Here is a 24955-nt window from a genome sequence, read left to right as displayed (position 1 = left end):
GTCTACTAACAATGGCACAAAGTTAAGGAGGCTTTTCTAATATTAAAGCTTTAAAAGTTTAAAACTTAGGATCGTAATCCCCATTATGTTAATCCAATAACTGGATCAAGTGAGTAACTGTATTAAGGACGGCCAATAATAATAATAACCTTAGAATAATGTTCCAAAGGCTCCAAACAACACTAGTCTCAGCCTGCTAACCCATTATAATGGGCCAACGTAAAACAGCTTCAAAGGCATCCACCCCTCACGGGGCCCGCTTCTCTGCGGGTAGTCGGCCCAGGGACTTTCCCGGATTGGAGGCACCCGCTCACTTCGTCCTAAGCATTGTTGCAGGCTAATGTCCACCTTCCACTTTATAAAATGCCTCATCTAATTTGTTCCAGTTCGATGTGGGACAATAGAAGACACTTGGGTTGAGGTTCTTGGGAAGCGGAATGCTCACAGCAGCAGGGGTGGGCTCTCGACACGGACAGTGTTTTTTATCGCAGGTAGACCGCTTCAACTTGCTATCCCGATCAATGGCAAGGACCTCGGTGTACACCGTCAGCATCTCGGCCAACGAGTTTGTTTTCGTTTCTGACCCCAACGACGCCATGAAGTCCCTTGGCCTGCTTTGCTTTCGGCGTGAGGACGCCCAGGCTCTGCTCGCTCAGGTCAGGGGACAATTCTCTCTACTTTAGGGTTTAGGTGGATCCTGCTTGAGCGTCGAAAATTTTCTAAAGCTTGTTTCATCATGGAAATTGGAGAAGTTTTGGATTTTTTTCCCCGAAAGGGCTCTGCTTTGTGCATTTAGGATTGGGGTTTTAGGGTTTGGGGCCTCGGGTTTTGGATTTCAGGTTTCGATTCTTTGAATTGTAGGGGAAGTGAATGGATATTTTTGATGGTCTTTTTGTTTGTGCGCTGAGAATTTGGGTTGCAGGTTCAGCTGAGGAAGCTGGCGCTGGGGAAGGGGGCCAGAGTTGTGCCCATTACTCTTGATCAGGTTTTCTCCCCACCTCCTAATTACTCTTGGATTGACTGTAGAAATTGGATATTGGTTCTTATCTGTTCTCTTAACGGAATTGGGGCTTAAAGGTTTGAGGAGTTAGAAATTGATAATTTCATTTATCATCAAGCATTGTTTTTTCCCCTCTTTCATGACAGCATCCTATGTGCGTTCTGAACCGAGCTTGAAATTTTATTGTTGCCTTGTTTTTTTTCCTTATGGCATTGTTATTTTCTTTTATTTGTTAGTATTTTGGATTGTTGTCTTGTAGGTTTATATGTTGAAGGTTGAAGGAATTGCATTTCGGTTTTTGCCTGATCCTATTCAAATAAAGAATGCATTACAGGTTTCGTCCTTGACGCCTATGATGCATTAATTGTTTGTATATCCTTCTCTGTTAACATTAACATACTTTTTCTTTTATGCTGGAGCTAGCAGCTTTTCTGATTAGTGACAGTTCAATCGTAAGCTTATTGAGGCGCGCGCCCCGGGCGCGGGGTGCTTCGGCCTTGGGGAAATGCGCCCCGCATGCGAGGCGGGACGCTGCACGCAGCGAGGCGCGCGCCTCGCGTGCGTCTCGCACCTGTGTTATGTAACATACTCTTTCATCTATTTTTAAAAATAATTTACATAATTACATATTTATATTATGTAATATACTCTTTCTTACTTGTTGCTAATCTATTTTCATCTTTTCATGTTTAACCTATAAAAAGAAAAAAAATAATTAGTAATTTTGTATACTTGTTTGCTAATTGTAACTTCCTTCTCTAATTAGCATGCTAACTAGCAAATTATGAACATGTAAATATGTAATTGTTACATTCATTCATCTTTTCATGCTAGGTAGCAAATATCAATTAAGAATACTAACTAGAAAATTATGAACAATCATGTTTGTTTATTATATTTCTTAGTCTTTTATGTGACAATTTATAAACATATGCTCATAATTGTTAATCACTTAATTTGATGATTTAAATACATGTTTCTTGTATCTTTTTTGTTACTTTAAAAATTCAGTTAGCATAATTTGATGATTTAAGTTGATATTTTCATAATTTTGGATGTAGGTAACTAATATGTTGCTTATATGTTTCTGTCTTATGATGTTGGCAAATATTAGTTTGAGTTATGCGCCTCAATTAGTGAGGCGCGCGCCTCGTTGTGCGCCTTGCGCATGGTGTGCGTAAGGGACCTTTGCGCCCCGCATTACGCCTTGCGCCTCGATAACACTTATATACCTTCATGTGTATGGAGATATATTGCAGCTAGAGGTTATTTTATAAAAGAAGAAGATGAATTAACTCTAACATCCACATATTGTTGCATAGAAACTTGATAAGCTTCATCCTTCTCTAATAATTACAACAGTCTGCAACAAGCTTTGAAGTGTGACTTATGTTTTTGTATATATAGAGTCAGTTTTTGGACCAGCTGCAAATAAATAAGCGACATGTTTCACAACTACAGTCATAGTGCAACCCAGAAAACAAAAGTCAAGAAGTAGATATCTTGCCTACACTTATGGACGATCGTAGTTCACTGTATAACTTGGCGTTTTTAATATACCGCCTATGAAATTGAAGGACACGGGTAGGGAAGGCAATTTTTGCCCATGCCCATTTACTTGCCTGGCCCGCCCATCATTTGGCCCGTCCAAAACCCACCCATTTAGTTAAATGCGTCTAATCAGGCGGGTTCATCTCAAACTATACTAAATGGGCACTAAATGGGCGGTATCAATTCACCCATTTACCCGCCCGTATTCCCAAAACCAAACCCAAAGACTTCTTGTTCTTTCCTTCTCGTTCTTTCCGTCTCTTTGCCGATTAGAAAATCAAACCGACGGAGGAAAACAACCCCTAGATTTTCTCCCCAATTCTACATAAAATCCGGCGACGTCGACTGCGCGAGATTTGATACCTTCCTCGTCGTCGAGAGCGAGCAAGAGATCCAATCTCCTCCTTCGTCGTCAGTTACTTGATCGATTTGAGGTAATCTTTCTCTTCAAGTTTGAAGAAATTATTTATTTTTGATCTTTCGCTGTTGTTATTTGCTAGTTCCATTCAATTATATGTATGATTATGGAACTTTTTTTTCCTGACGAAATTAGGGCCAAAGGTTATATCTTTATCGGTTTCCAGTTGGCAGTATGAGAGAAAAACTTTAATTATGGCTGATATACTCCACAGAGAACAAACAAGGAAAAATATGATCAAATTTTCATGTATCTAATCATCGCATACAAATTTTCAATAGTTCAGGCTACCTGGATAAATAGACATCGCACAAGTATCCGTCATTGAATTATGACAAATGTTTGGTTTCCAACAAAGTTCTAATAGTTTTTTTTATAATTCCGGTTGAATTATGAACAAACTTTGGTTTTTCTACAAAACAACTGATAATGATCAGTGAAAAGGACAGAAAATATAATTAACTGAATAGCACACGCACAGGACTTCACTGATCACAAGGTTCCGGATGCTTGTGATATGTTTTATAGTTCTCATCCAGTTCAAATTCCAGATCAGGTTCCCAAGCAACAAGATCTGCGTGATTTCCGGTTACAATGGCTCCCAGATAAATAACAGGAATTGACTGTTAATAAAGGAATTCCTTCGCATATGTTACATGAATGATAATATTGTTAATGGATATGGAACCTTGAGGTATTGACCTGCCAGCTTTGCTGGCCTCTCACTCCACCGTGTTACCAACTGACTTAACGTGAGTCCATATTTTCTCACATAAGTCCATGTCACTACAAGAACATACTGCAAACGGAGACATACTAGTAATCCTTTTCTGGTATTCAAGCCAACAGGAAAAAAAGTAGATTGCATAAACAAAGATGAAATGATTAAATTGTTCGTGATAAGTTAAACATCGATTAGATAAATTCACATAGGAGCTCAAGAGTGTACCTGCAAAGATGATATCCCACCCTACGCCTTTAGAAAGTTTCCTGTAAGCTTTCTGTTTCCTCTTAATGATATGCAAGGATTGAAATGGGGATTTGTTCATGCCTTGTATTTCCCCATTCTGTCCATATCCCTGTAAGCTTTCTGTCTCCTCTTAATTGATTAAGTTGCTATGTTGCTTTCTAATCCATGTCTATCCCATAAGTTGTATTGTTGCTCCATATTGTTGAAACTTGAAAATTTGTATTATACATTGAGCTCAAAAGCAACTCTTACTTGATTAGCGTCAAATGAGAATTTATCTGTATAATATGTAAGCTGCTTGGTATTTCTAAAATCCTTTAGTATTGCTTATAAGTTGGAGTTATGTTCAGTTCCTGACTGTTAATCCTGTTTCAGGTTTGATACTTGCAGCAACAGGCCCATTACAGGCGTATCTGAGTAGCCTTCCAGATTTGAGATCAAAAGTACCTCAACCACATTAGTTTATCCCCAGTTAAGGTAATCTAGATGATATTCAAAAAATATTTCATTGCAGACGTTTTCATCTGGATTTGTCTGTGTACTTTTATCTTTTATTTTGTTCTTTTTTTGTTTTTCGTTTTTGTTGGTCAACAAAGGAATCTGCAAGTATATTAATCTCCATATTCATAGAAGTTAAGAACACCTTCTTTAGTACACTAATGAGTGGTTCTTACGCAACTCCAATTCACAGTTTTGGGGAATGTGCTAAGGAAGTTCAAGTTCGAGTTAAAGACTAAAGCATCAGTGACATCAGTGTAGGTTCAATATTGGTAAAACAGTGGAAAAGATAACTGTAGTACAGTTAAGAAATTTCTTCTCCATTAAGAAAACACTCAATTTGGCCGTATCTAGGTGCAAATATAAAAATATTTGAGAAACAATTACAGAATGAAAGATGAGATGAAGGAAAAAAGAAAATTCCAAATACATATTAAATACCCCCAGAAGTAAGCACCACATCTACAGGTGCATACTCTAAACAGAGACCACATTAAGAGCAACAGGACTTCTAACAGTATGAACACCATCCCTCTATGTAATGGCACCAAATACAAAACTCCTATTGCTACTCCCCAGAGGAACAATATCCACTCTAAATCCCTTTGCTTCACCAGCTTCACTGAACCTAAGCTCATCAGGCGCCATTTTAATACTGACACCTGCTGGATTCTCTACATTAACACTATAATTCCAGCAACCGTAATGAGCATGCTGAATCCACTGCTATTGAGCCTCAACGGACTTTAATACTGTGAGTGGGGTCCACCTTCTGAGGAGACAGAACAACATGAAAAGTTTTTCCAGTACGTGGGGGCCACGACATTGAGCTGGACAAAGCAAAAACGCGTGAAGAGCCAAAGCCATGTGAAAAGATAGGAAGTGGGGTCCACCTACCCATGTGCAGTGATATATCAATTTCTCTCTTGTTGCGGTTACTGCCCACCCGAGATTATAGCTATATATATAGCTGTAATTGTTTTTTATGTTTGTGTGCAATTGAGGTGGTGCAAGACTTTTTGCGGTTGTTGTGCAGTCGGCTTTTCTTTCTTTGGCGGGGCTGGCAGAGAGCAAAAGTGAAGGGGAAGAAAAATAGCGGCTGCAATAAGGGAAAAGTCTTAGGGCTTTGTGAAGAGAGAAAAAGGCTTTTAGAGGCTGACCTTTTCTTGTGAAGAAAAGGAAGGAGCCTATTTGAGGGTTTAACTGTGAGAGTTGTAAACCTATTTGTATTCTTTTTCTTTCTATTAGTAGATCCCCATCCTTGCCCCGTGGACGTAGGCAGTTTGCCGAACCACGTAAAATTGGTTTGTTTGTGTTTGTGATCATTGTAATAGTTTTTAGGATCCATCGATAAGTCAGTCCTAGAACTGATGAGAGGAAGAATGAGAGGAAGAGCCGATATCTTACTTTGTTGAGATATTCGCTTCAGATTCTTATTTCCTTGGTGAGACGGGAATTCTTATTAGGATCTTTCTCTCTTATTGTGCATCAGAAACTCTGTCGAAATTTTTGTTACGCACAACAAGTGGTATCAGAGCCTAGGGTTTTGCCTTGGTTGGAAGAGTAGATCAATTTGGAGGCTCGTCTAGGGTTTCGTTTGGTGATAAATGTGGGATTTTTTGGTAAAGACTATCTTTTCAGTTTTGGATCTATTCTTCGTTCGTTGGTGCGTTAAGAAAGATGTCGGGGAAAGAAGGTGCTTCGAGTGTCGAGGGTGGTGCTTCTGACGCGAAGACCATTCAGAGATTGAATATCCACTCTATGAAGATAGATGTGAAGAAGTTTAATGGCACAAACAATTTTGGATTATGGAGATACGATGTTTTGGATGCGCTGAACGCGTAAAATTTGGAGGATACATTAGAGTTAGATGGCAAGCCAGATGATATTGAAGAGAATGTTTGGAAGAAGATGAATCGAACGACGTATGGTGTGATTAGGTCTTGTTTGACTCAAGATCTAAAATATGATGTGATGAATGAGACTTCTGCAAAGAAGATTTGGGAGATTCTCGAAAACAAGTATCTGACAAAGAGTGTTGAGAACCACTTGCATTTGAAGAGGAGACTTTATCGTTTCCAGTTAAAGAAGGGAACATCAATTAGAGATCACATGAACACCTACACAAAGCTTCTTGCGGATTTGGCGAATGTGGATGTCATAATTGAAGATGAGGAAAGGCGTTGCTATTGTTGAGTTCCTTGCCCGACGAGGAATATGAGACATTCGTCCTTATTTTGATCAATGGGAAGGCATCTCTTTCGTATAGTGAGGTCACTGCTGCACTGGTGAATTATCAGCTTCGGAAGAAAGATAAAGAGACTTCGACTGAGTCGGTAGCAGAGGCGTTGGTCGCAAGAGGGAATGGTCCAAACCAAAAGAATTGGAAGTCACAGTCTAGAGTAGGAAAAGATCAGTGTGCTTGGTGCAAGGAGACTGGTCATTGGAAGAAAGACTGCCCAAAGCTCGACGAATGGATGAAGAATAAGCAGAAGGGAAAAGGGAAGCAACCATCATCAGAAGCAAACATCGTATCGGATGGTAATAATTCTGACTCTTCTATTTATTCGCTTTCTATCAGTCCTACAGATAGCTATTCGGAGGAATCTGAATGGATATTGGATAGTGGTGCGACCTATCATGTGTGCCCTAGAAGGGAATGGTTCTCCAGTTTTGAGAAGCTGGTGGATAGTGGTGTGGTGTACATGGCTGATAACCGTGCATGCCAGATCCTTGGGATAGGAAGAATTCACATAAAGATGTTTGACGGGACTGTTAGAGAGTTAAACGATGTGAGATATGTTCCTTCTTTGAGGAAGAACTTGATCTCGATTGGAGCTTTGGTTGGAGAGGGTCTGAAGGTTCGTGTTGAGGACATGGTTCTCGAGATTGCGAGAGACTCTCGTATTTTGATGAAGGGCGTCAGGAGAAATAACCTGTATTACTTGACTGGAGGTATAGTGGCAGGTGGAGAGCTGACGACTTCTGTTGATTCGACTAGACTGCGGCATTTGGGGCTTGGCCATTCCAGTATTGATTCCTCGCATAGATTGAAAGAGGGTGCAAAGACCTGCAGTTTGAAGTCCAGTGAACATGTTGATGTGAGCAAGAAGACCGAGGTGAAGTGTGGCACCTCTATTCACCGTGCTAAGGGTCGTTCTGGAGGAGTTCACGTGGATGTTTGGGGGCCTTCCAAGGGGGCATCATTGGGAGGTAATAGGCGTTTGGTTTCCTTTGTTGGTGACTGTTCTAGGCGTGTTTGGGTTGCAACCAAATCCCCTTTGGAGAAAGTCCTAGTAGTATCCAACAGATTGAAAAAGTGTGTAATAGACAGAAAGGTGAAGGTACTCCATTCTGGTGGGAGGTACAAGATGGACCTATTTCTGTATTAGAGCCGAGCTCACGGCATTGCGAGACACTTCGTTAGAAATAAAATCTTGGGGCAACTAGATAAGATGACAAATTTGGAGAACCGTGCCTTGCTAGAGGAGGATCGGTGTTTGTGGTCGAGCAATGGTTTGCAGAAGAGTTTCTGGACAGAGGCTTCGACATATTTGGGTCATCCTATTAAAGAGTTGTCAACTGCTGTGATTGGAGGTAAAACTCCATTGGAAGATAGGTCTGGTAGTGTCACTTTGGTTGAAGCTTCGATGAGGAAGCCAATTGACTCTCAGCAGGTGGAGAGTTTTGGACAGACCTTAGAGGTATCGCAGCGGGTGGAGAGTGATGCTACTGGTTTGTTTGTGTTTGTGATCATTGTAATAGTTTTTAGGATCCATCGATAAGTCAGTCCTAGAACTGATGAGAGGAAGAATGAGAGGAAGAGCCGATATCTTACTTTGTTGAGATATTCGCTTCAGATTCTTATTTCCTTGGTGAGACGGGAATTCTTATTAGGATCTTTCTCTCTTATTGTGCACCAGAAACTCTGCCGAAATTTTTGTTGCGCACAACAAGTGGTATCAGAGCTCGGGCTATGCTTGGGCTATTTGGAAGAGTAGATCAATTTGGAGAAATGTGGGATTTTTTGGTAAAGACTATCTTTTCAGTTTTGGATCTATTCTTCGTTCGTTGGTGCGTTAAGAAAGATGTCGGGGAAAGAAGGTGCTTCGAGTGTCGAGGGTGGTGCTTCTGACGCGAAGACCATTCAGAGATTGAATATCCACTCTATGAAGATAGATGTGAAGAAGTTTAATGGCACAAACAATTTTGGATTATGGAGATACGATGTTTTGGATGCGCTGAACGCGTAAAATTTGGAGGATACATTAGAGTTAGATGGCAAGCCAGATGATATTGAAGAGAATGTTTGGAAGAAGATGAATCGAACGACGTATGGTGTGATTAGGTCTTGTTTGACTCAAGATCTAAAATATGATGTGATGAATGAGACTTCTGCAAAGAAGATTTGGGAGATTCTCGAAAACAAGTATCTGACAAAGAGTGTTGAGAACCACTTGCATTTGAAGAGGAGACTTTATCGTTTCCAGTTAAAGAAGGGAACATCAATTAGAGATCACATGAACACCTACACAAAGCTTCTTGCGGATTTGGCGAATGTGGATGTCATAATTGAAGATGAGGAAAGGCGTTGCTATTGTTGAGTTCCTTGCCCGACGAGGAATATGAGACATTCGTCCTTATTTTGATCAATGGGAAGGCATCTCTTTCGTATAGTGAGGTCACTGCTGCACTGGTGAATTATCAGCTTCGGAAGAAAGATAAAGAGACTTCGACTGAGTCGGTAGCAGAGGCGTTGGTCGCAAGAGGGAATGGTCCAAACCAAAAGAATTGGAAGTCACAGTCTAGAGTAGGACATCCTATAATTGGAAAAGATCAGTGTGCTTGGTGCAAAGAGACTAGTCATTGGAATAAAGACTGCCCAAAGCTCGATGAATGGATGAAGAATAAGCAGAAGAGAAAAGGGAAGCAACCATCATCAGAAGCAAATATCGTATCGGATGGTCATATTTCTGACTCTTCTATTATTCGCTTTTTATCAGTCCTACATGTAGTTATTCGGAGGAATCCGAGTGGATGTTAGATAGTGATGCGACCTATCATGTGTGTCCTGGAAGTGAATGGTTCTCCAGTTTTGAGAAGCTGGTGGATAGTGGTGTGGTGTACATGGCTGATAACCATGCATGTCAGATCCTTGGGATAGAAAAAATTCGCATAAAAATGTTTGACGAGACTGTTAGGGAGTTAAATGATGTGAGATATGTTCATTCTTTGAGGAAAAACTTGATCTCGATTGGAGCTTTGGTTGGAAAGGGTCTGAATGTTCGATTTGAGGACATGGTTCTCAAGATTGTGGAAGACTCTCGGATTGTGATGAAGGGTGTCAGGAGGAATAACCTGTATTACTTGACTGGAGGTATAGTGGCAGGTGGAGAACTGACGACTTCTATTGATTCGACTAGACTGCGGCATTTGGGGCTTGGTCATTCCAGTATTGATTCCTCGCATAGATTGAAAGTGTGTGTGAAGACCTGCAGTTTGAAGTCCAGTGAACATGTTGATGTGAGCAAGAAGACCAATGTGAAGTTTGGCACCTTTATTCACCGTGCTAAGGGTCGTTCTGGAGGAGTTCACGTGGATGTTTGGGGACCTTCCAAGGGGTATCATTGGGAGGTAATAGAAGTTTGGTTTCCTTTGTTGGTGGCTATTCTAGGCGTGTTTGGGTTACAACCAAATCCCCTATGGATAAAGTCCTAGTAGTCTCTAACAGTTTGAAGAAGTGTAAGATGGACAGAAAGGTGAAGGTACTTCATTCTGGTTTTGATAGGAGGTACAAGATGGACCTGTTTCTGTATTGGAGCCGAGCTCACGGCATTGCGAAACACTTCGTTAGAAAGAAAATCTTAGGGCAGCTAGATAGAGTGACAAATTTGGAGAACCGTGTCTTGCTGGAGGAGGATAGGTGTTTGTTGTCAAGCAATGGTTTGCAGAAGAGTTTCTGGATTGAGACTTTGACATATTTGGGTTATCCTATTAAAGAGTTGTCAACTGCTGTGATAGGAGGTCAAACTCAATTGTGTGTTTGGTCTGGTAGTGTCACTTCGGTTGAGGCTTCGATGAGGGAGCTAATTAACTTTCAGCAGGTGGAGAGTTTTGGACAGACCTTAGATGTATCACAACGGGTAGAGTGTGATGCTACTCCATATTGGGTGAAGATTACTCCAGATCATACTGCATTGTTTGGGATTCCAGCTGAGGTAACACAGCTTAGGGATCATTTGGATTTGGGTGCAGATGATGAGTTGGGTTTTGATTCGAGTGCAGCTGATAGATGCAATTTGGATATGACCATTGGTTCACCTCAGGTGAAGATGTTTGAGGCCATTGGAGGTGCTATCAGTCGCAGAGTTGATGATATTAGAGAAGGGTTGCGAACTCTTCTATTGGATTGAGGTCGTTCGCGGCCATTTGGGTGAACTACGTTCGGTTTGATTCCTTGGGTAAGAGGATACGTAGGCAGTCTTTATGATGCAGTCGAGTTGGATTATTTGATGGGGTGAGATCGATTTGGTGAGTGTTCGCACTCCCGTTTGGGTCTCGATTTGTTGTGGATGGAGTCCGTTGTCATGAGTCCATTGTCATGGCATACTGGACGCAACAAGTGAGGCATTTGGTGTGGTCGGTGTCGGCTCAGTTTTGGGAAAACTTCGCCGAGGTGGAGAATTGTGAGTGGGGTCCACCTTTTGAGGAGACAGAACAACATGAAAAGTTTTTCCAGTACGTGAGGGCCACGACATAGAGCTGGACAAAGCAAAAACGCGTGAAGAGCCAAAGCCATGTGAAAAGATAGGAAGTGGGGTCCACCTACCCATGTGTAGTGATATATCAATTTCTCTCTTGTTGCGGTTACTGTCCACCCGAGATTATAGCTATATATATAGCTGTATTTGTTTTTTAGGTTTGTGTGCAATTGAGGGGGTGCAAGACTTTTTGCGGCTGTTGTGCAGTCGGCTTTTCTTTCTTTGGCGGGGCTGGCAGAGAACAAAAGTGAAGGGGAAGAAAAATAGCGGCTGCAACAAGGGAAAAGTCTTAGGGCTTTGTGAAGAGAGAAAAAGGCTTTTGGAGGCTGACATTTTCTTGTGAAGAAAAGGAAGGAGCCTATTTGAGGGTTTAACTGTGAGAGTTGTAAACCTATTTGTATTCTTTTTCTTTCTATTAGTAGATCCCCCTCCTTGCCCCGTGGACGTAGGCAGTTTGCCGAACCACGTAAAATTGGTTTGTTTGTGTTTGTGGTCATTGTAATAGTTTTTAGGATCCCTCGACAAGTCAGTCCTAGATCTGATGAGAGGAAGATCCGATATCTCATTTTGTTGAGATATTCGCTTCAGATTCCTGTTTTCTTGGTGAGACGGAAATTCTTATTGGGATATTTCTCTTTTATTGTGCATCAGAAACTCTGCCGAAATTTTCGTTGCGCACAACAAATACGACATGTAATATATGATCGGAGCCATTGAGCCTCAACGGACCCAATCAAAGCGGAAGGATGCAAAGGGACATGCTGAATCCACTGCTATTGGATCGATAAGGATCATCCCTACACTGATGTCACTGATGTAGTATGAACTGTGTGCCTTGCTCTCAAGAACTGATGTCACTTCTTCATTGTCTGTAGAATTAGTAAACAAAACTAGTTTTGTTCAAGTTCAAGTTCGAATGATGGTTGGCGTTGGTTCAATATTTTCTCAGGTTTTGAATTCATTACACTGAACTACATGATCATGACATTTGTATAAACTTTGTATTTTTCAGGTTGCCATAAACTGGTGTATCTGTAAAGCAACAATTCCAATTCCAGGAGTGAAGTCAGTTGAACAAGCAGAAGAGAACCTGGGTTCGCTTGGATTGCGTACGTCTTAGATCAGATGAGATTGATGAGCTTCAGTATGCAGCAACAAATTCGTCTCCTAAGATGATACAAAATATATTTCAAACTAGATGAATGGATGCATTGCTGTAAATTGCAAATATTGTTATAATATCACAGTGAGATATATCGAGATATCATAGAAAGCATCAAAAGATATTGTTATTAGCTTGACTTGGGTGATAGTTTCAATATTAGTATGATGTTGCTCTTATATTTGTGCTCCTTGCATGTATTTTCTTATGTTTCATATTATGCGGGTAACATTATTTTTGTTGAGCAAAGAAGTTGAATATCTGATCTTTGTATGAAAAATAGGAGTCTGCTTGAGAAATGAACAAGGAAAATAAGAACAAACAGCTTAGAAAGTTTGGACATAAAAACTCCCAAAAGATTGTAAAAACCCACAAAAAAGTTTGCAAAAAAATACTCAAAAAGTTTGCAAAAAAACCCCAAAAAGTTTGCAAAAAGTCCCAATAGTTTGCAAAAAGTTTTCAAAAGTTTACGAAAAGCCCCCAATGGTTTGCAAAAAGCCTCCTAAAAATTTACAAAAAACACTCCAAAAATATTATATACATAATTACTATAGTTAAATGGGCAAATGAGTGACCCGTTTATTAAATGGGCGGGTAAAAACCCGCCCATTTAGAAAATGTTAAATGAGTCATAAATGGGTAAATGAGTAAAACATGCTCGTCCATTTATTACCCGCTCATTTATACCCAAACTCACCCATTTAACACCCCTAGGTCACACACGTAATGGTATCAAAGGATACATGCACTTGTTGAGTGGTTCATTAGTGCTTGATTAGTTGGCGAACGCTGTCTTGTGTGGTATAGATGCATTTAAATTATCAAGATAAGATACCATATGACAAGCATATCCCATTGTTAAGTAAACAAAATTCATTCTTCCACCATGTTATCATTTGATTTACTGCTTTAACTAGAGGTTATAGAGCCATTTGTGGGAGTTGAAATTCTTTACTTGATATAATACCATTATTATTTGTATTGTTTATTACAAAGTATTTAGATTCTTTTTTGTCAGCTAGCTAACGGCCAATTTTTTTCTCAGTTAAAAGCCGCAGATAATTCACAAGGCTTTGATGGAGTTCCAGTTTTCTAGGTAATTTGATTATGCTATGTTAAGATGTAAACAAGTTTCCTGTGTTTTCTCGATAAGTGCAAACAATCTTGGACTGGCACCTAGTTTACGTGGAAAAGATAGCTGGCAAGCATCACAATTCACAAGTGAAAAACTTCAAATTTGTGATAGTTTAGTAAAAATTTTGTGATAGTTTTCTCTAAATACGAAGTTTATGATAGTTTTGTGCAAAAACCACAAATTTTTTTTTTTTTGTGAAATTTACCCTTAAACTGACGATAGCAATATTGATTCGATTAGAAAATAAAATTTGAATGACTATAACTAGGGATTTGAGCAGATGTTCATGAAGGGATTGGCTTCACTTGATCACTGCATGCTTAAGCTCGTTTTATTTTATTAGTTAATGAGCAGACTCAAACTTGATCAGGCTCACTTACTACGTATTCGTACTATACTTTCCTCTGGCACGACAATCTGGTACCTGTATCCTATGATTCCGAAACTTTCATACAATGAACAGAGGTCCTATTGCATTTAAAGAATTTTAGGGTCACATCTGAGAAAACACCTGAGCTTGGGAGCGTGTGTAAATAACCCCCTAAATTACCTTGGTGTGCCAAAAGTTCTATGGACTTCGCGAGTGGTGCATACAACACCTTGAAGGCTTGAACCTTTTCATTTCATTAGTCTTCCTTGAAGTTTTTGTCACTTAAGCCTTTCTAAATGCTAAATTGATTATAACATGTCATTAGCTAAGAACGTAGCAAAAAAGCCAAAATGTCTCTCAGCCCTCATAGAGGTTAATGTGAAAATTCTTCAAGGGGTTTAGGAACCTTTTGGTTCGCATTGTAAACTACTGAAATTAGCTTCCATTGTTGCCATATTAACTTTGAAAACCTCAAGCCAAAAAAGGTTTGTGTTTTAATGATTAATTGGTTTCAATAATTTTTATAAAAGAAGTATTGAAAAGCTCCGCAATATTAACTTTTTCAAGAAACCCATTTCAGTTCCAAAACCTATGAATGGGTTGTAAGTCTATTATAATATAAGTCTAATTAGCTGAAGAAGAAGAAGAAGATACAATAATTTCTTTTCTCTTGAGCACGAGTAATCCTTTTGGTTTCTACACAACGGACAAGTCTATTGGAATTCCAGATACTTTAATAAGTTTGTAGGACAATTGGTATCATAGTTTTCTTATGATTTTCTTTTTTTCTTTCCTATAGTCCCAGACTCGCAATTTAGCAAATGATGCTATTGTATGGCTTGATACTTGTATATTCACACTACAAAATAATTGGTAGCTATCAACATAATATTGGTACCCGCGTTTGAGCAAACGTTGGGATGACCCCCCAACGTTTGCACAAAAAACATTGGGACATTCCCTAAGTTTCCTTTGAAATTGTTGGCCTCTACCAATCTTTTTTTAATACTAAAATTCAGGCCACTCTTCTCTTTCAACATCCTAAGCACTCACTCCCAACCTCCTTCATCCATGAAAAAAAATGCTCACTTCCACAAAAAAAGATCGATCGATGTAGCTATAAACCCACAGCTCTACTCCCGTTTACCAAAAAACCCACTTAGTTCTATTTATTCTAATAAACCCAAAATACAAAGTTCGTTTGCCAATATAGAATATATACAAATGGTATAACTGTATACAACACAATGTGCAGCTATACATCCAAAGTATGTAGCTATACATCCTATAATATGTAGTTACACAATCTATTGTATGCAGCTATACATTTTGTATTCTATAGTTTGGGTTTAATGGTAAACAAACTTTTTAATTTGGGTTTACCGGGACATATAAAACTATGTGGTTTTATTGGTAAATGGGAGCGAAACTTTGGGTTTAGAAGCAAAACCCCTAGATTCTTATTCATGAAGCAAAACGAAGAGAAAAAAGTGGTAATAGTCTGAATCATAACTCGAATCTACTTGGATCAGATTTTAGGTTAGCTTTGGTTATATAAGCCAGTAGTTTCCAGACCATAAGGGCACTATATCTACAATACAAAAGAGGAAAGCATGATCTCCCTTAATTATTCACCGAGTTTCCCTTCTTCAGTCCTAGCGAACCAAAGATGAGAAAAAAAACCGACGGAAAGCTTATATCCTACGTGGTCATGAAAAATCTGATGTGGAGGCGGTGTAAAACTTTTCCACCGAGTTAAAAAACGAACCAAACAGCCCCATAGTGTAAAAAGTAATAGGTCGGTTACCACTACTCCAATGTTAAATATTTCCCTTTAATTTCCAAACCAAATAAATTGAAAATGTTTAACCCTAATTTACTTTGCGAGCAATTTGGTGTTAATGATCTACAGTGGATATAATTTGCCAGTTGAGTGAGGTATGTAAATCTTTACCTTCACAACCAACATGCGCTTTTATGATCACAGTCGGTAATTTATACAGGTTAACATATAAAGTTTCTAGTTATATATTTATTTCTATATGCAGTTAGGCTCTGTTTGGTTTGAAGGGAAATAGAAGAAAGGAAAAGAAAGTGTAAAAGAAAGTAATTTTTCTTTGTTTGGTTTGGAAGAAAACGAGAAAGAAAATGAATCTTAAAATCAGTGTAGAAAAACACCCATATACCCGGTTCTTTTCCCCTTTCCTCACTTGATCGGAGTGAAAATGAGAGAGAGGGAGAGAAAATCCCGACGATGCCTCCTTCAAAATTCCCGACTCCATCGCGACTCCATCCTCTCTCTCTCTCTCTCTCGATCTCAAATCTCCTTGAGCTCTCTCTCGTCGTTCTCTCGGATCTCTCTCCCTCGACCTCTCTCGGATCTCCTTCATCCCCGCTGCCGGCATCCCACTGCGCCACCACCGTGGCCGCCGCCTCCTAAAACTCATCCAGGTAACCCTAATCTCTCTCTACTTTTCATCACTTTTTACCTTTTTTAGAAAAATCAGAAGTCTATTTTGATCTAAGAGAGGAAGCCAAGCCATTGTCGAGTTCACCAACACTTGAAAGGTATCAAAATCCGCCCACATGATCTTCAATTAGGTTTTACTTTCCAAGTGTTTGATGAAATGCTCCTTAGACTTTTTTAATCAAAGCTTAATATTTTTGCATTTCATTTTTGCTATTTATTGTTCTTAATTATTTTATGAACCATATCATACACTCATCTAATTGCATTTGCATTTCATTTTTGCATTTCAGTTTTGAGAACTTTTAAGGTCCAACAAGTTCTTACTGCAGTTGTTGTTTCATGGGTTATAAGTGCATAACCATAGGTTAAACCGTAATACAACTTATATGAATCAACTTGGTGTATCCTTTTGTAAAATATTCTTAAACATGAACCAATAAGCTGCTCCATGTGAGGATTTTCTTACATCCATTTAGATGAGTGTTAAGAGGATGGAATGAGCTTTATTTTAGGTTCTCAAATTTTACAAATGATACTGTAATATCACAAATTGCACATATCATTCTTGAACGAAATTCATACATAAATAGATTATGTACACGTTCCTTGCAGTTTCTCAATTAATGCAAAAAGACGTGCCTTTGTCTTTTGGTTTGACATAAAGATGTGCATTTTCAGATTTTTAATCTTCAACTTTGCTTTGTTTACAATATTCCATTCAATATATCATCCGAGACCAGGTACGATGGCTTCATAATTTATCTCGATGGGTATTTCTTTTCCTTTGATTTTCTACGATGTTGGCACCTTTCTGAGCATACTCTGTTTGGTTTGAAGGAGGCATCGTCGGGATTTTCTCTCCCTCTCTCTCATTTTCACTCCGATCAAGTGAGGAAAGGGGAAAAGAACCGGGTATATGGGTGTTTTTCTACACTGATTTTAAGATTCATTTTCTTTCTCGTTTTCTTCCAAACCAAACAAAGAAAAATTACTTTCTTTTACACTTTCTTTTCCTTTCTTCTATTTCCCTTCAAACCAAACAGAGCCTTAGAGTTTTGAGGGGGGAAAATTGTTTTTCATCACCGGGGCTAATTGTCTGAGTTGATTTTTAAGAGCATACTAAATCCAGGAGTTTTCATCTCCCCAACCTAATATTTACCTTCGCATCCGACAATAACCTTCCGAATATTGATACAAATTAATTCTTCTTACACATAAATGCATATGATTATACCAACTTAGGAGAAAGCATGCATAAATGTACACGTACGCAATGGATATTGCAACATCAAGCAGCAACCATGCAGTAAAACTTCGGAGGCAACAAATGCTCTTAGCCTTTGGGATTGCTTGGAGTACGTAATATGCGACTGTATTTGCTTCCGTTTTCAATTTATGCATATGGTTAGTATGTTTATGTTAAATCTTTGTAATTTCACATCAAAAGTCAAATTTAGTTCCCTTTATACATGCTGTACTTTTCAATTTCGTTAAATTCTTATTAATGAAACATTGGCTTAGCCGCTTACATTCTTAGCAATATAAGATGAATATATTAAAACTCCTACATTCTTTCTAGAGAATTCATGTGGCACTTAGCTACTGTTATTTTGAAGTTGGTCCTAATTTTTCTAGCAATTTATCAATCATCAATTACTCGTTATTGTACATGAGTAGTGACAATTGTACAAAAGAGTGATACTACTATAGTACTACTCACAAAAAAGTAGAATCTTTTCTTGCAAACTGCAAAGAGAAATTATAAGTTGTTATGGTCTCACTTCTTTGTGTCCAGTACAAATATCGTAATAACTTAGCATTTTCCTATTGTACACTAGCGAGTTCACGTTTATTTAAAAAATTGTTTAAAAAATGAATATATAATTTGTTACCACCTATTAGTTACAACATTCAGCATCCTCTAATTTTTTAGGTCCATCAAAATATAGCTACAACAACCATGCATGCTAAGTAGCATGATGTGCCCACTTAGCTCAATTTTTTTCTTCAAATAAATACGTAGGGTTTCTTTGGGAAGATTCATGTGAAAGCCAACATCTACACAATTGACACGAAATTTTTGTTTTATCAAAAAATTGATATGTCCCTAAATCTCTCGAGTCCGCAGCCCACCATAAACTCGTAGTTATAACTTGTCATACCCCTAATCTCTTGAGCCTGCAGCCCACCATAAACTCGTAGTTATAATTCGTCATTCCTCATGCAAAAGCTCATGCTCCCATCCGTAGCGAGTAACTCGTTCAATCCATAGTATCCATTGAATATTGTATGTTACTAGCATCACTCTGTCGGCATTCATACTATGCCATAGGAACTCATTTTTAGACGGATGCTTAAATTTATATAAATTACACCTAAACGTGAAAATGCAATTGAGTATCTCATTCACACATTACTTTCATTCCATTCCTTAGTCCATTCCATTCTCATTTCACTCGATCCTCACGTACCAAACGAGGCGTAAATGTAAAAATCACTATACAACAGAGAATTTGACATACGTGGCACACAATCTGGAATTTTATGAAAAACTTACAAATGACCATGAAATGCCGATCATCATTGATTTAAATACATAAGGATAAACTTTTCCACTCTTAGCTTTTTTCTCAAGAAATAAAAAATAGATATCAGCACAAAAAAAAAACTTTTAAACTTCAGAGAGTGATCCAGAGTAAGTACAGGCAAGCCCTTTCAAGGATTTAGAAAGTGTTTTTTAAGCTAATAATTGATACTATCTTAGTAATAGATAGTGGTTTATTGATAAACGTATACGTATGAAGGTTTTTCCTTCTCAAATATTATCCTAAAAGTAATTATGCGTAGATATATCTATAATATATAGTTAGTCAAGAAGGATGCAGCTTCGCCACAGCATATCAAGAACAATCACAACACAAAAGGACAGCAGTAAAATTTGCATCAACTGGCTACAGATGGAAAAATCCAGTACATAATTGAAAAAGATAGTTGCTTAGAACCTTACCTAATAATCTGACAATTACACTAAGCAAAAAAATTTACTTACAAAAACAACCATTACAGCAGCAAGTAACTTCAGCTTTCACTTTCATCACCAACCTGGACTGAGTTCATTGTTTTGCCGTACGTTTCTTTAAAACAATCTTTTTTTTCTTCAATCTGCTTGATACCCAAAATAATTTTATAATACCTAATTAATTGTCGGTTGGATTTCATGGTTATGAGATGTCAGCAGATTTAATTTAGTAAAATAAACTATCAAGAGATAAAATAATAAAACACAGAAATACCTTTTGATATGACTAGTTACTTGTACATGAACCTCACCGCATGATTTATCTCTTGATAGGTCATTTAGCTAATGAGCCACCACCTCTTAAAACCTTTTCACAAATTCACAAACACCCGAAAGTAGGGGTGAGCACGGTTCGGTTCGGGTCGGTTTTTACCAAAATTTGAACAACCAAACCGAACCACCTATAATTCAAAACCGAACCGAACCATTGCAAATCGGTTCGGTGCGGTTCGGTTCGGTTTGTTCGGTTCTAACTTCATCAAGTATAACTTCACTTCAATTTATCTTTTATATATTCTTATTACCCTATGCCAGCATGTATTTATTTTTTAACTTCACTTCAATTTATTATTCTTACTCATGTATGTATACTGTTTTTAAGTGAAGTAACTTGTCCTTTTGGATTAAATACTAGACTCTGACGTTGTAATTTTTTAGTAACGAACTTGCTTTGTCTTTGGGTAAACGGGTAAACGGGTAGGGTTTGAGGCAAGGGAATATATTCGGTTGGTTCGGGTCGGGTCGGTTTGAAAAATTGTCAACCCGACCCGAACCGTCTTACTCATAAAACCGCTTTTTTCAGATCGCTTCGGGTCGGTTCGGTCGGTTTTTTCGGTTTGATTCGAGTCGGTTCGGGTCGGTTCGGTCGGTTTTTTCGGTTTGAACCGAACCGTGCTCACCCCTACCCGAAAGGGATTATTTGAGAACACAAATTACAACCAAGCACGTACGCACAAATACATATAAAATAATTATGCCCTTCTACTCATCTAAGTTGATGTCAACTGATAAAAGAAACAAAGTAATACAACCTTTTCATTGTGATGAATTCTCATCAAATTACAGTTTGGATACTGAACCATGTGCACCAAATAAAGTTACGATGAACCCCCCCCCATATATAGTTAAAAAACATGAAGGACTAACTTCACCAGTTTGAAAGAGAGTAAAAGTTACAATTGAGATTGAAGACACAAAAATATATGCTCTTTAGAGCAACGAGAGCCTAATCTCTCTTCAAGGTTTGAGAGCCAATGCAACCCCAACCCTTGAGGGTGAAGTCACTGCTTTGGGATCATACTCAGCAGAGACGGTTACCAGAGATTTGGGCCTCCATTGATGTTGGCAGAGGACTGCAACCTTTCCATTGTCACTAAACCTTGTTTTCACCATTGTCAGAGGATCGAGGTTGTGGGAGCTTCCAAAGGTAAAGCTGTTCTCCGATGATTTAAACCTGTGGACCATTTCAGCAGCTACAGCATGCCCACTGATTGGATCCACCAAGTGAATGTAAGAAGCTTTCAAGCTTTCTCCTTTGTCAGCCCTAAAATAACAAGAAGCAAGCTGGTTAGAAGCTTTCAAGACAGATAAATAATTCTGTAACTCATTAAGAGGGAATTTTTCTAGTCCTTAAAAGAGAAAATAAAATAAGTTATCTGGCCAAAAAGATGGGTTCTACTGAAACCAAAATAATAGTAAAGAGTTCTGGGTTGAGAATAAAAAAGTGATATGCCTAAAAATGAATTTGTTGGGTAAAATAAGATACAGGTTAAAAAACAAAGGCAAAAAGAAGCAAGACAAGTCTCTATTTTTTCATAATAGCACCAAGAAATCTAAAAATAAAAATAGGATTTATAAGATATTAGTCTCTTAAATCATCACTATTTGATATTAGTTCCCCAAATCTTCATATTTTGATTTCAGTCCCCCAAATTGCACAAGTATGTTAATATAAGAAGTCCCTTTATTACTATTTCCGTTCAAAACCCTCAACTATGGTTAGGCTGAGACTTAAGGCTGACCATGGCTGGCAAATTGAAAAAATTACCCATCCCCATGTAATACTCCAACTAAATGTTCATTTCCCTCTCTCTTCCCATTCCCCCTCTCAACTGCAGAAGCGATTGAAATCCTGTAAGTTGCAAACCAAATAAAGATCTGAATAAAATTGGAAAAGGTTAGATAATAAGCAGTATGTGGACATTAAAACCATCATTATAAGACTTGAATAAAATCTTTAAGCAAAGCATTATAGACAGATGAGCACAATTAAGACATGGCACATACAGCATTAGGGCAGCAGAGAAGTCAGGTTTATTCAAGCCAACCCCCGCATTGTATTTAGTGAAACACGCAGAAGCACTATCAAACCCAATCTCGGCACCAAAGCTAAGTTCCTTGGTGCCTAGTGCTGTTGAGAACTCCAACAAAGGGGCAGGTGTCAAACCAATGCTAGAGCTAACAGCCGCATGGTTGTTGAGGTAGTGCACATCAAGCTGGGAGACAAGAGTAATAACAATTATCAGAAACCTATTAAAAACATAGTCTCAAAAAGATATTTGTACTACACCTAAACACAACACAAGTACTGTTGACTTCTCTTAAAGTGGCATTTATAGTACACCCACATGCTAAGAGATATGAAACTGGTGGGTGTATGTGTGCATTCCTAATGTAACTAGCCCAGTAGGTCATAAACTACCTTGTATTACATATATTACCAGAAAAAATAATACTTGCACTTTCAACATGTAGCATAAGGATAAATATCAAAAACCTTTACAATAAACCAAAAGGCATCATTACAGATACTGTTGACTCCCCTTACAATGACATTTTAACACAGATGTTAAGGATGTTAATCGAAGGTAAAGATGCATTTAACATAGCAGGTTACTGATTACCATGTATATCAATATTAAAAGAAGATACTACTTACATATCCACAAATCAAAATATTAGATTATCTGATGAGTCCAATGTATACGAATACTAAAAGAAGATAATACTTGCACTATCAAGTTAACAAGAAATGTCTAACCGGCACAAAATGATATGAAACAAAAACTACTTCCAGTGTGTTGACGTAGTTAAAATATAAGAATTGTTATAGCAGAGCAGAAATATAATAACTTTCTGACAAGCTTTACGACTGGTGGTAGCAAAGCTTATGATGCTGCTTGGTAATATAGGAAGCTAATATTTTCCATAAAGATTAAATGCACTTTCCGAGAAACAAGAACAAATAAAATAGGGAATATTGAATAAAGAATGAAATACAAACAAAAGAGATGAACATCAAATCATTTATCTACCGTTTTAGTAACCTATAGTTCGCTTTATCTGGTTAATCTCAAGAATTAAATTATTTATTTACCTTTCCAGACTTCTGATCTGGTATTTTGAAACTGAGTGAGGCCTTCATGCCACTGACAATCTCGTTAACAGTAACTGTAGTTGATACCTGCCAACAAGAAAGTTAGTTGTCAAGTTTACAAGAGCACATACTTTCAACTGAAAGAAAAACTAAAGATATAAAATAATTCCAGGTAGCGCTAAATATATCCAAAGAAAAAAGGAGTTCATGAGTGATGCAAAAGGAAGGTACTAGTTGAGTCAGTAGCAGAAATGAATTCATGAAAGTGCAGTAATATTAATAAACCTTCAGAATCGAAACCAAGCTAGGGAACACAAAAGGGGAGCATCTCTTACATTTGAATTGGTATTGACTTTGACATCAACTGTAGTTCTACCACTCTTGTACTGTGTTCCTACATCACCAAGGAATAGTTCATTCAATTTCATTCCAGTGGCTGTAATCGCCTGCATAGCACAAATGAGAAAAATATACAAAAAGAAAAGTTAAGATTAAATTTGGTGATACTCATAAAAAGATAAAGCTTCTGCATTAAAAAAAAAGTTGGTATTTTATGTTCTGTAAGTTCTTCAGAAACTTAAATTCATAATTGCCCTTTAGAAATAAATTAGTTTTCTAATAAAAGAAACAGTGATGATGTTCAGATATGTAACTTGTTTATAAAGAAAAACTGCACAAGCAGGTGTACTGGAAAAATCATATCGATGACATCTACTCAACGATCTTGAATACAAATGTATTACTATTCAAATATCAGCTCAATTCATAAGAGGAAAACACCCTGGTCTATGCTGAACAAAGTTCAAATATCAGTTCAAAGCTCTAACAGAGTAAACTGAAAGACGGCATAGTACAAGAACAACTTTTTTATCAGTCACCTTTGTGAATGAACTAGAAGTGAGTTCAGAAACCGCATCATCTATGTAAGATTCTTATAGAGTAATCAACTGACACTTAACAAACTAAACACCATGAGCAAGAGTCTGATAGCATCTCCAATAATACAAGAACAACTCTTTAACTGTCACCTTTATGAATGAACAAGAAGTGAGTTCAGAAACCGTACATCTATATAAGATTCTTATACGCTAATTTAACAGTCCTGATTTTACAAACTAAAAAACATGAGCAAGAGTCTGATGGAATCTCTGATATGTAGCTAGGATTCGAAACCCTAACCCTAACCCTACGCCGCATGCCAAGAAACAGAGGTTTGAAAAAGGTTGTCCATTTAAGAAGACATGAAGAAAAGGAAGGCAGTCAAGATTTGAGTTTTTAGGCATTTAACAATCCAAGACACCTTGCAGCTAAAGAAGGATCATCCAACAGGATGCGTATGTTGGTGGGACTCACAATATGAGGGATTTTTCTAAGATGGTTACCACAGGGGACTAATGTCAAACTAAGCTATGTACGTAGAGAAGTTTCTATAACTCTTCATCTAGATAATCTTAATTATTCAAATGCTACCAATTTCTAATTCTTCATTCTCACAGAACACGTCCGAATATTATCTGACCTACATTATCTTTTTTCTTGAGCATGAAAAATAACTAAAATATTGAACAGTACAGAACTATAAAATATTGAAGTAACTATTGTATACAATGATCAATCATCAAAAGAAATTCACCATGTTCACCAAAAAACGACAAAACCTGCTCTTACCAGTCCGGCATTACTTAATGTTGTCAAAATAAATTTGTGATCGAAGTTATAGTCCTTTGTCAAAAGATCTGCATGGAAAGAGAAACTTGTTACAAAAAGAAGGTTTAACTAACCATAAAGACAAATTCAATACCATATAATAGTAATGCTAAGAAAAGAAGCTGGTAAAGGAATTAACACTCTTCAAAGAGGTTATAGCATGCAAAATGGCTGAAAGATTTGGAAACAACATAGACAACATGTTACATTTCTTGAATGGAAAAACAGTAGTTAGCTTAATGAACAAAATCATTGCCTCACCATAAATCAGACAAAACCCTTGAAACAATTGTTGATATCCATCGTAATGAACTTGTCCATTTACAAACTTCTTTCTTGCCAGCTTATTCTAACTTCGCATATAAGATGTGCTTCACTATCAAGATTCAGGTATAAACATGCAGCATGAAGATTGTAGCTTGACCGAAATGAATATTTCTATTGGATTCTTGCTTGTA

At 37.8% G+C, this 24955-nt stretch overlaps 2 protein-coding genes across 3 annotated transcripts in view; one reads left to right on the top strand and one right to left on the bottom strand.

Annotated features, from left to right (window-relative positions):
• Window positions 283–12539, top strand: LOC109823794 (protein TIC 22, chloroplastic-like). 2 transcript variants are annotated; one of them, XR_002242473.1, is made up of 6 exons: window positions 283–656; window positions 923–985; window positions 1260–1334; window positions 1427–1580; window positions 4315–4416; window positions 12211–12539. XR_002242473.1 is itself a non-coding variant. In XM_020390171.1 (5 exons), the coding sequence occupies exons 1-4, from the start codon at window positions 438–440 to the stop codon at window positions 4318–4320; spliced, it is 363 nt and encodes a 120-aa protein (XP_020245760.1). In that variant the 5' UTR covers window positions 310–437; the 3' UTR covers window positions 4321–4416; window positions 12211–12539. The 2 variants fall into 2 exon arrangements, 1 of the variants encoding a protein (XP_020245760.1); XM_020390171.1 differs by lacking the exon at window positions 1427–1580 and having other exon boundaries at window positions 310–656.
• Window positions 20423–24955, bottom strand: part of LOC109824331 (mitochondrial outer membrane protein porin 6) — a 6646-nt gene continuing 2113 nt past the window's right edge. The window contains exons 3-7 of the mRNA XM_020390907.1: window positions 24459–24526; window positions 23126–23236; window positions 22791–22877; window positions 21701–21909; window positions 20423–20957 (exon numbers count right to left, since the gene is read on the bottom strand). Of these exons, the coding sequence (XP_020246496.1) occupies window positions 20651–20957; window positions 21701–21909; window positions 22791–22877; window positions 23126–23236; window positions 24459–24526 (782 nt within the window). The 3' untranslated portion in view covers window positions 20423–20650. The remainder of the gene's footprint in view (window positions 20958–21700; window positions 21910–22790; window positions 22878–23125; window positions 23237–24458; window positions 24527–24955) is intronic.

This window comes from Asparagus officinalis, chromosome 9 (assembly GCF_001876935.1).
Source record: "Asparagus officinalis chromosome 9, Aspof.V1, whole genome shotgun sequence".
In the NCBI taxonomy this organism is placed as follows: domain Eukaryota; kingdom Viridiplantae; phylum Streptophyta; class Magnoliopsida; order Asparagales; family Asparagaceae; genus Asparagus; species Asparagus officinalis.
Note: the sequence above shows the minus strand (reverse complement) of the source record. Positions and strands in the feature narration are given on the sequence as shown.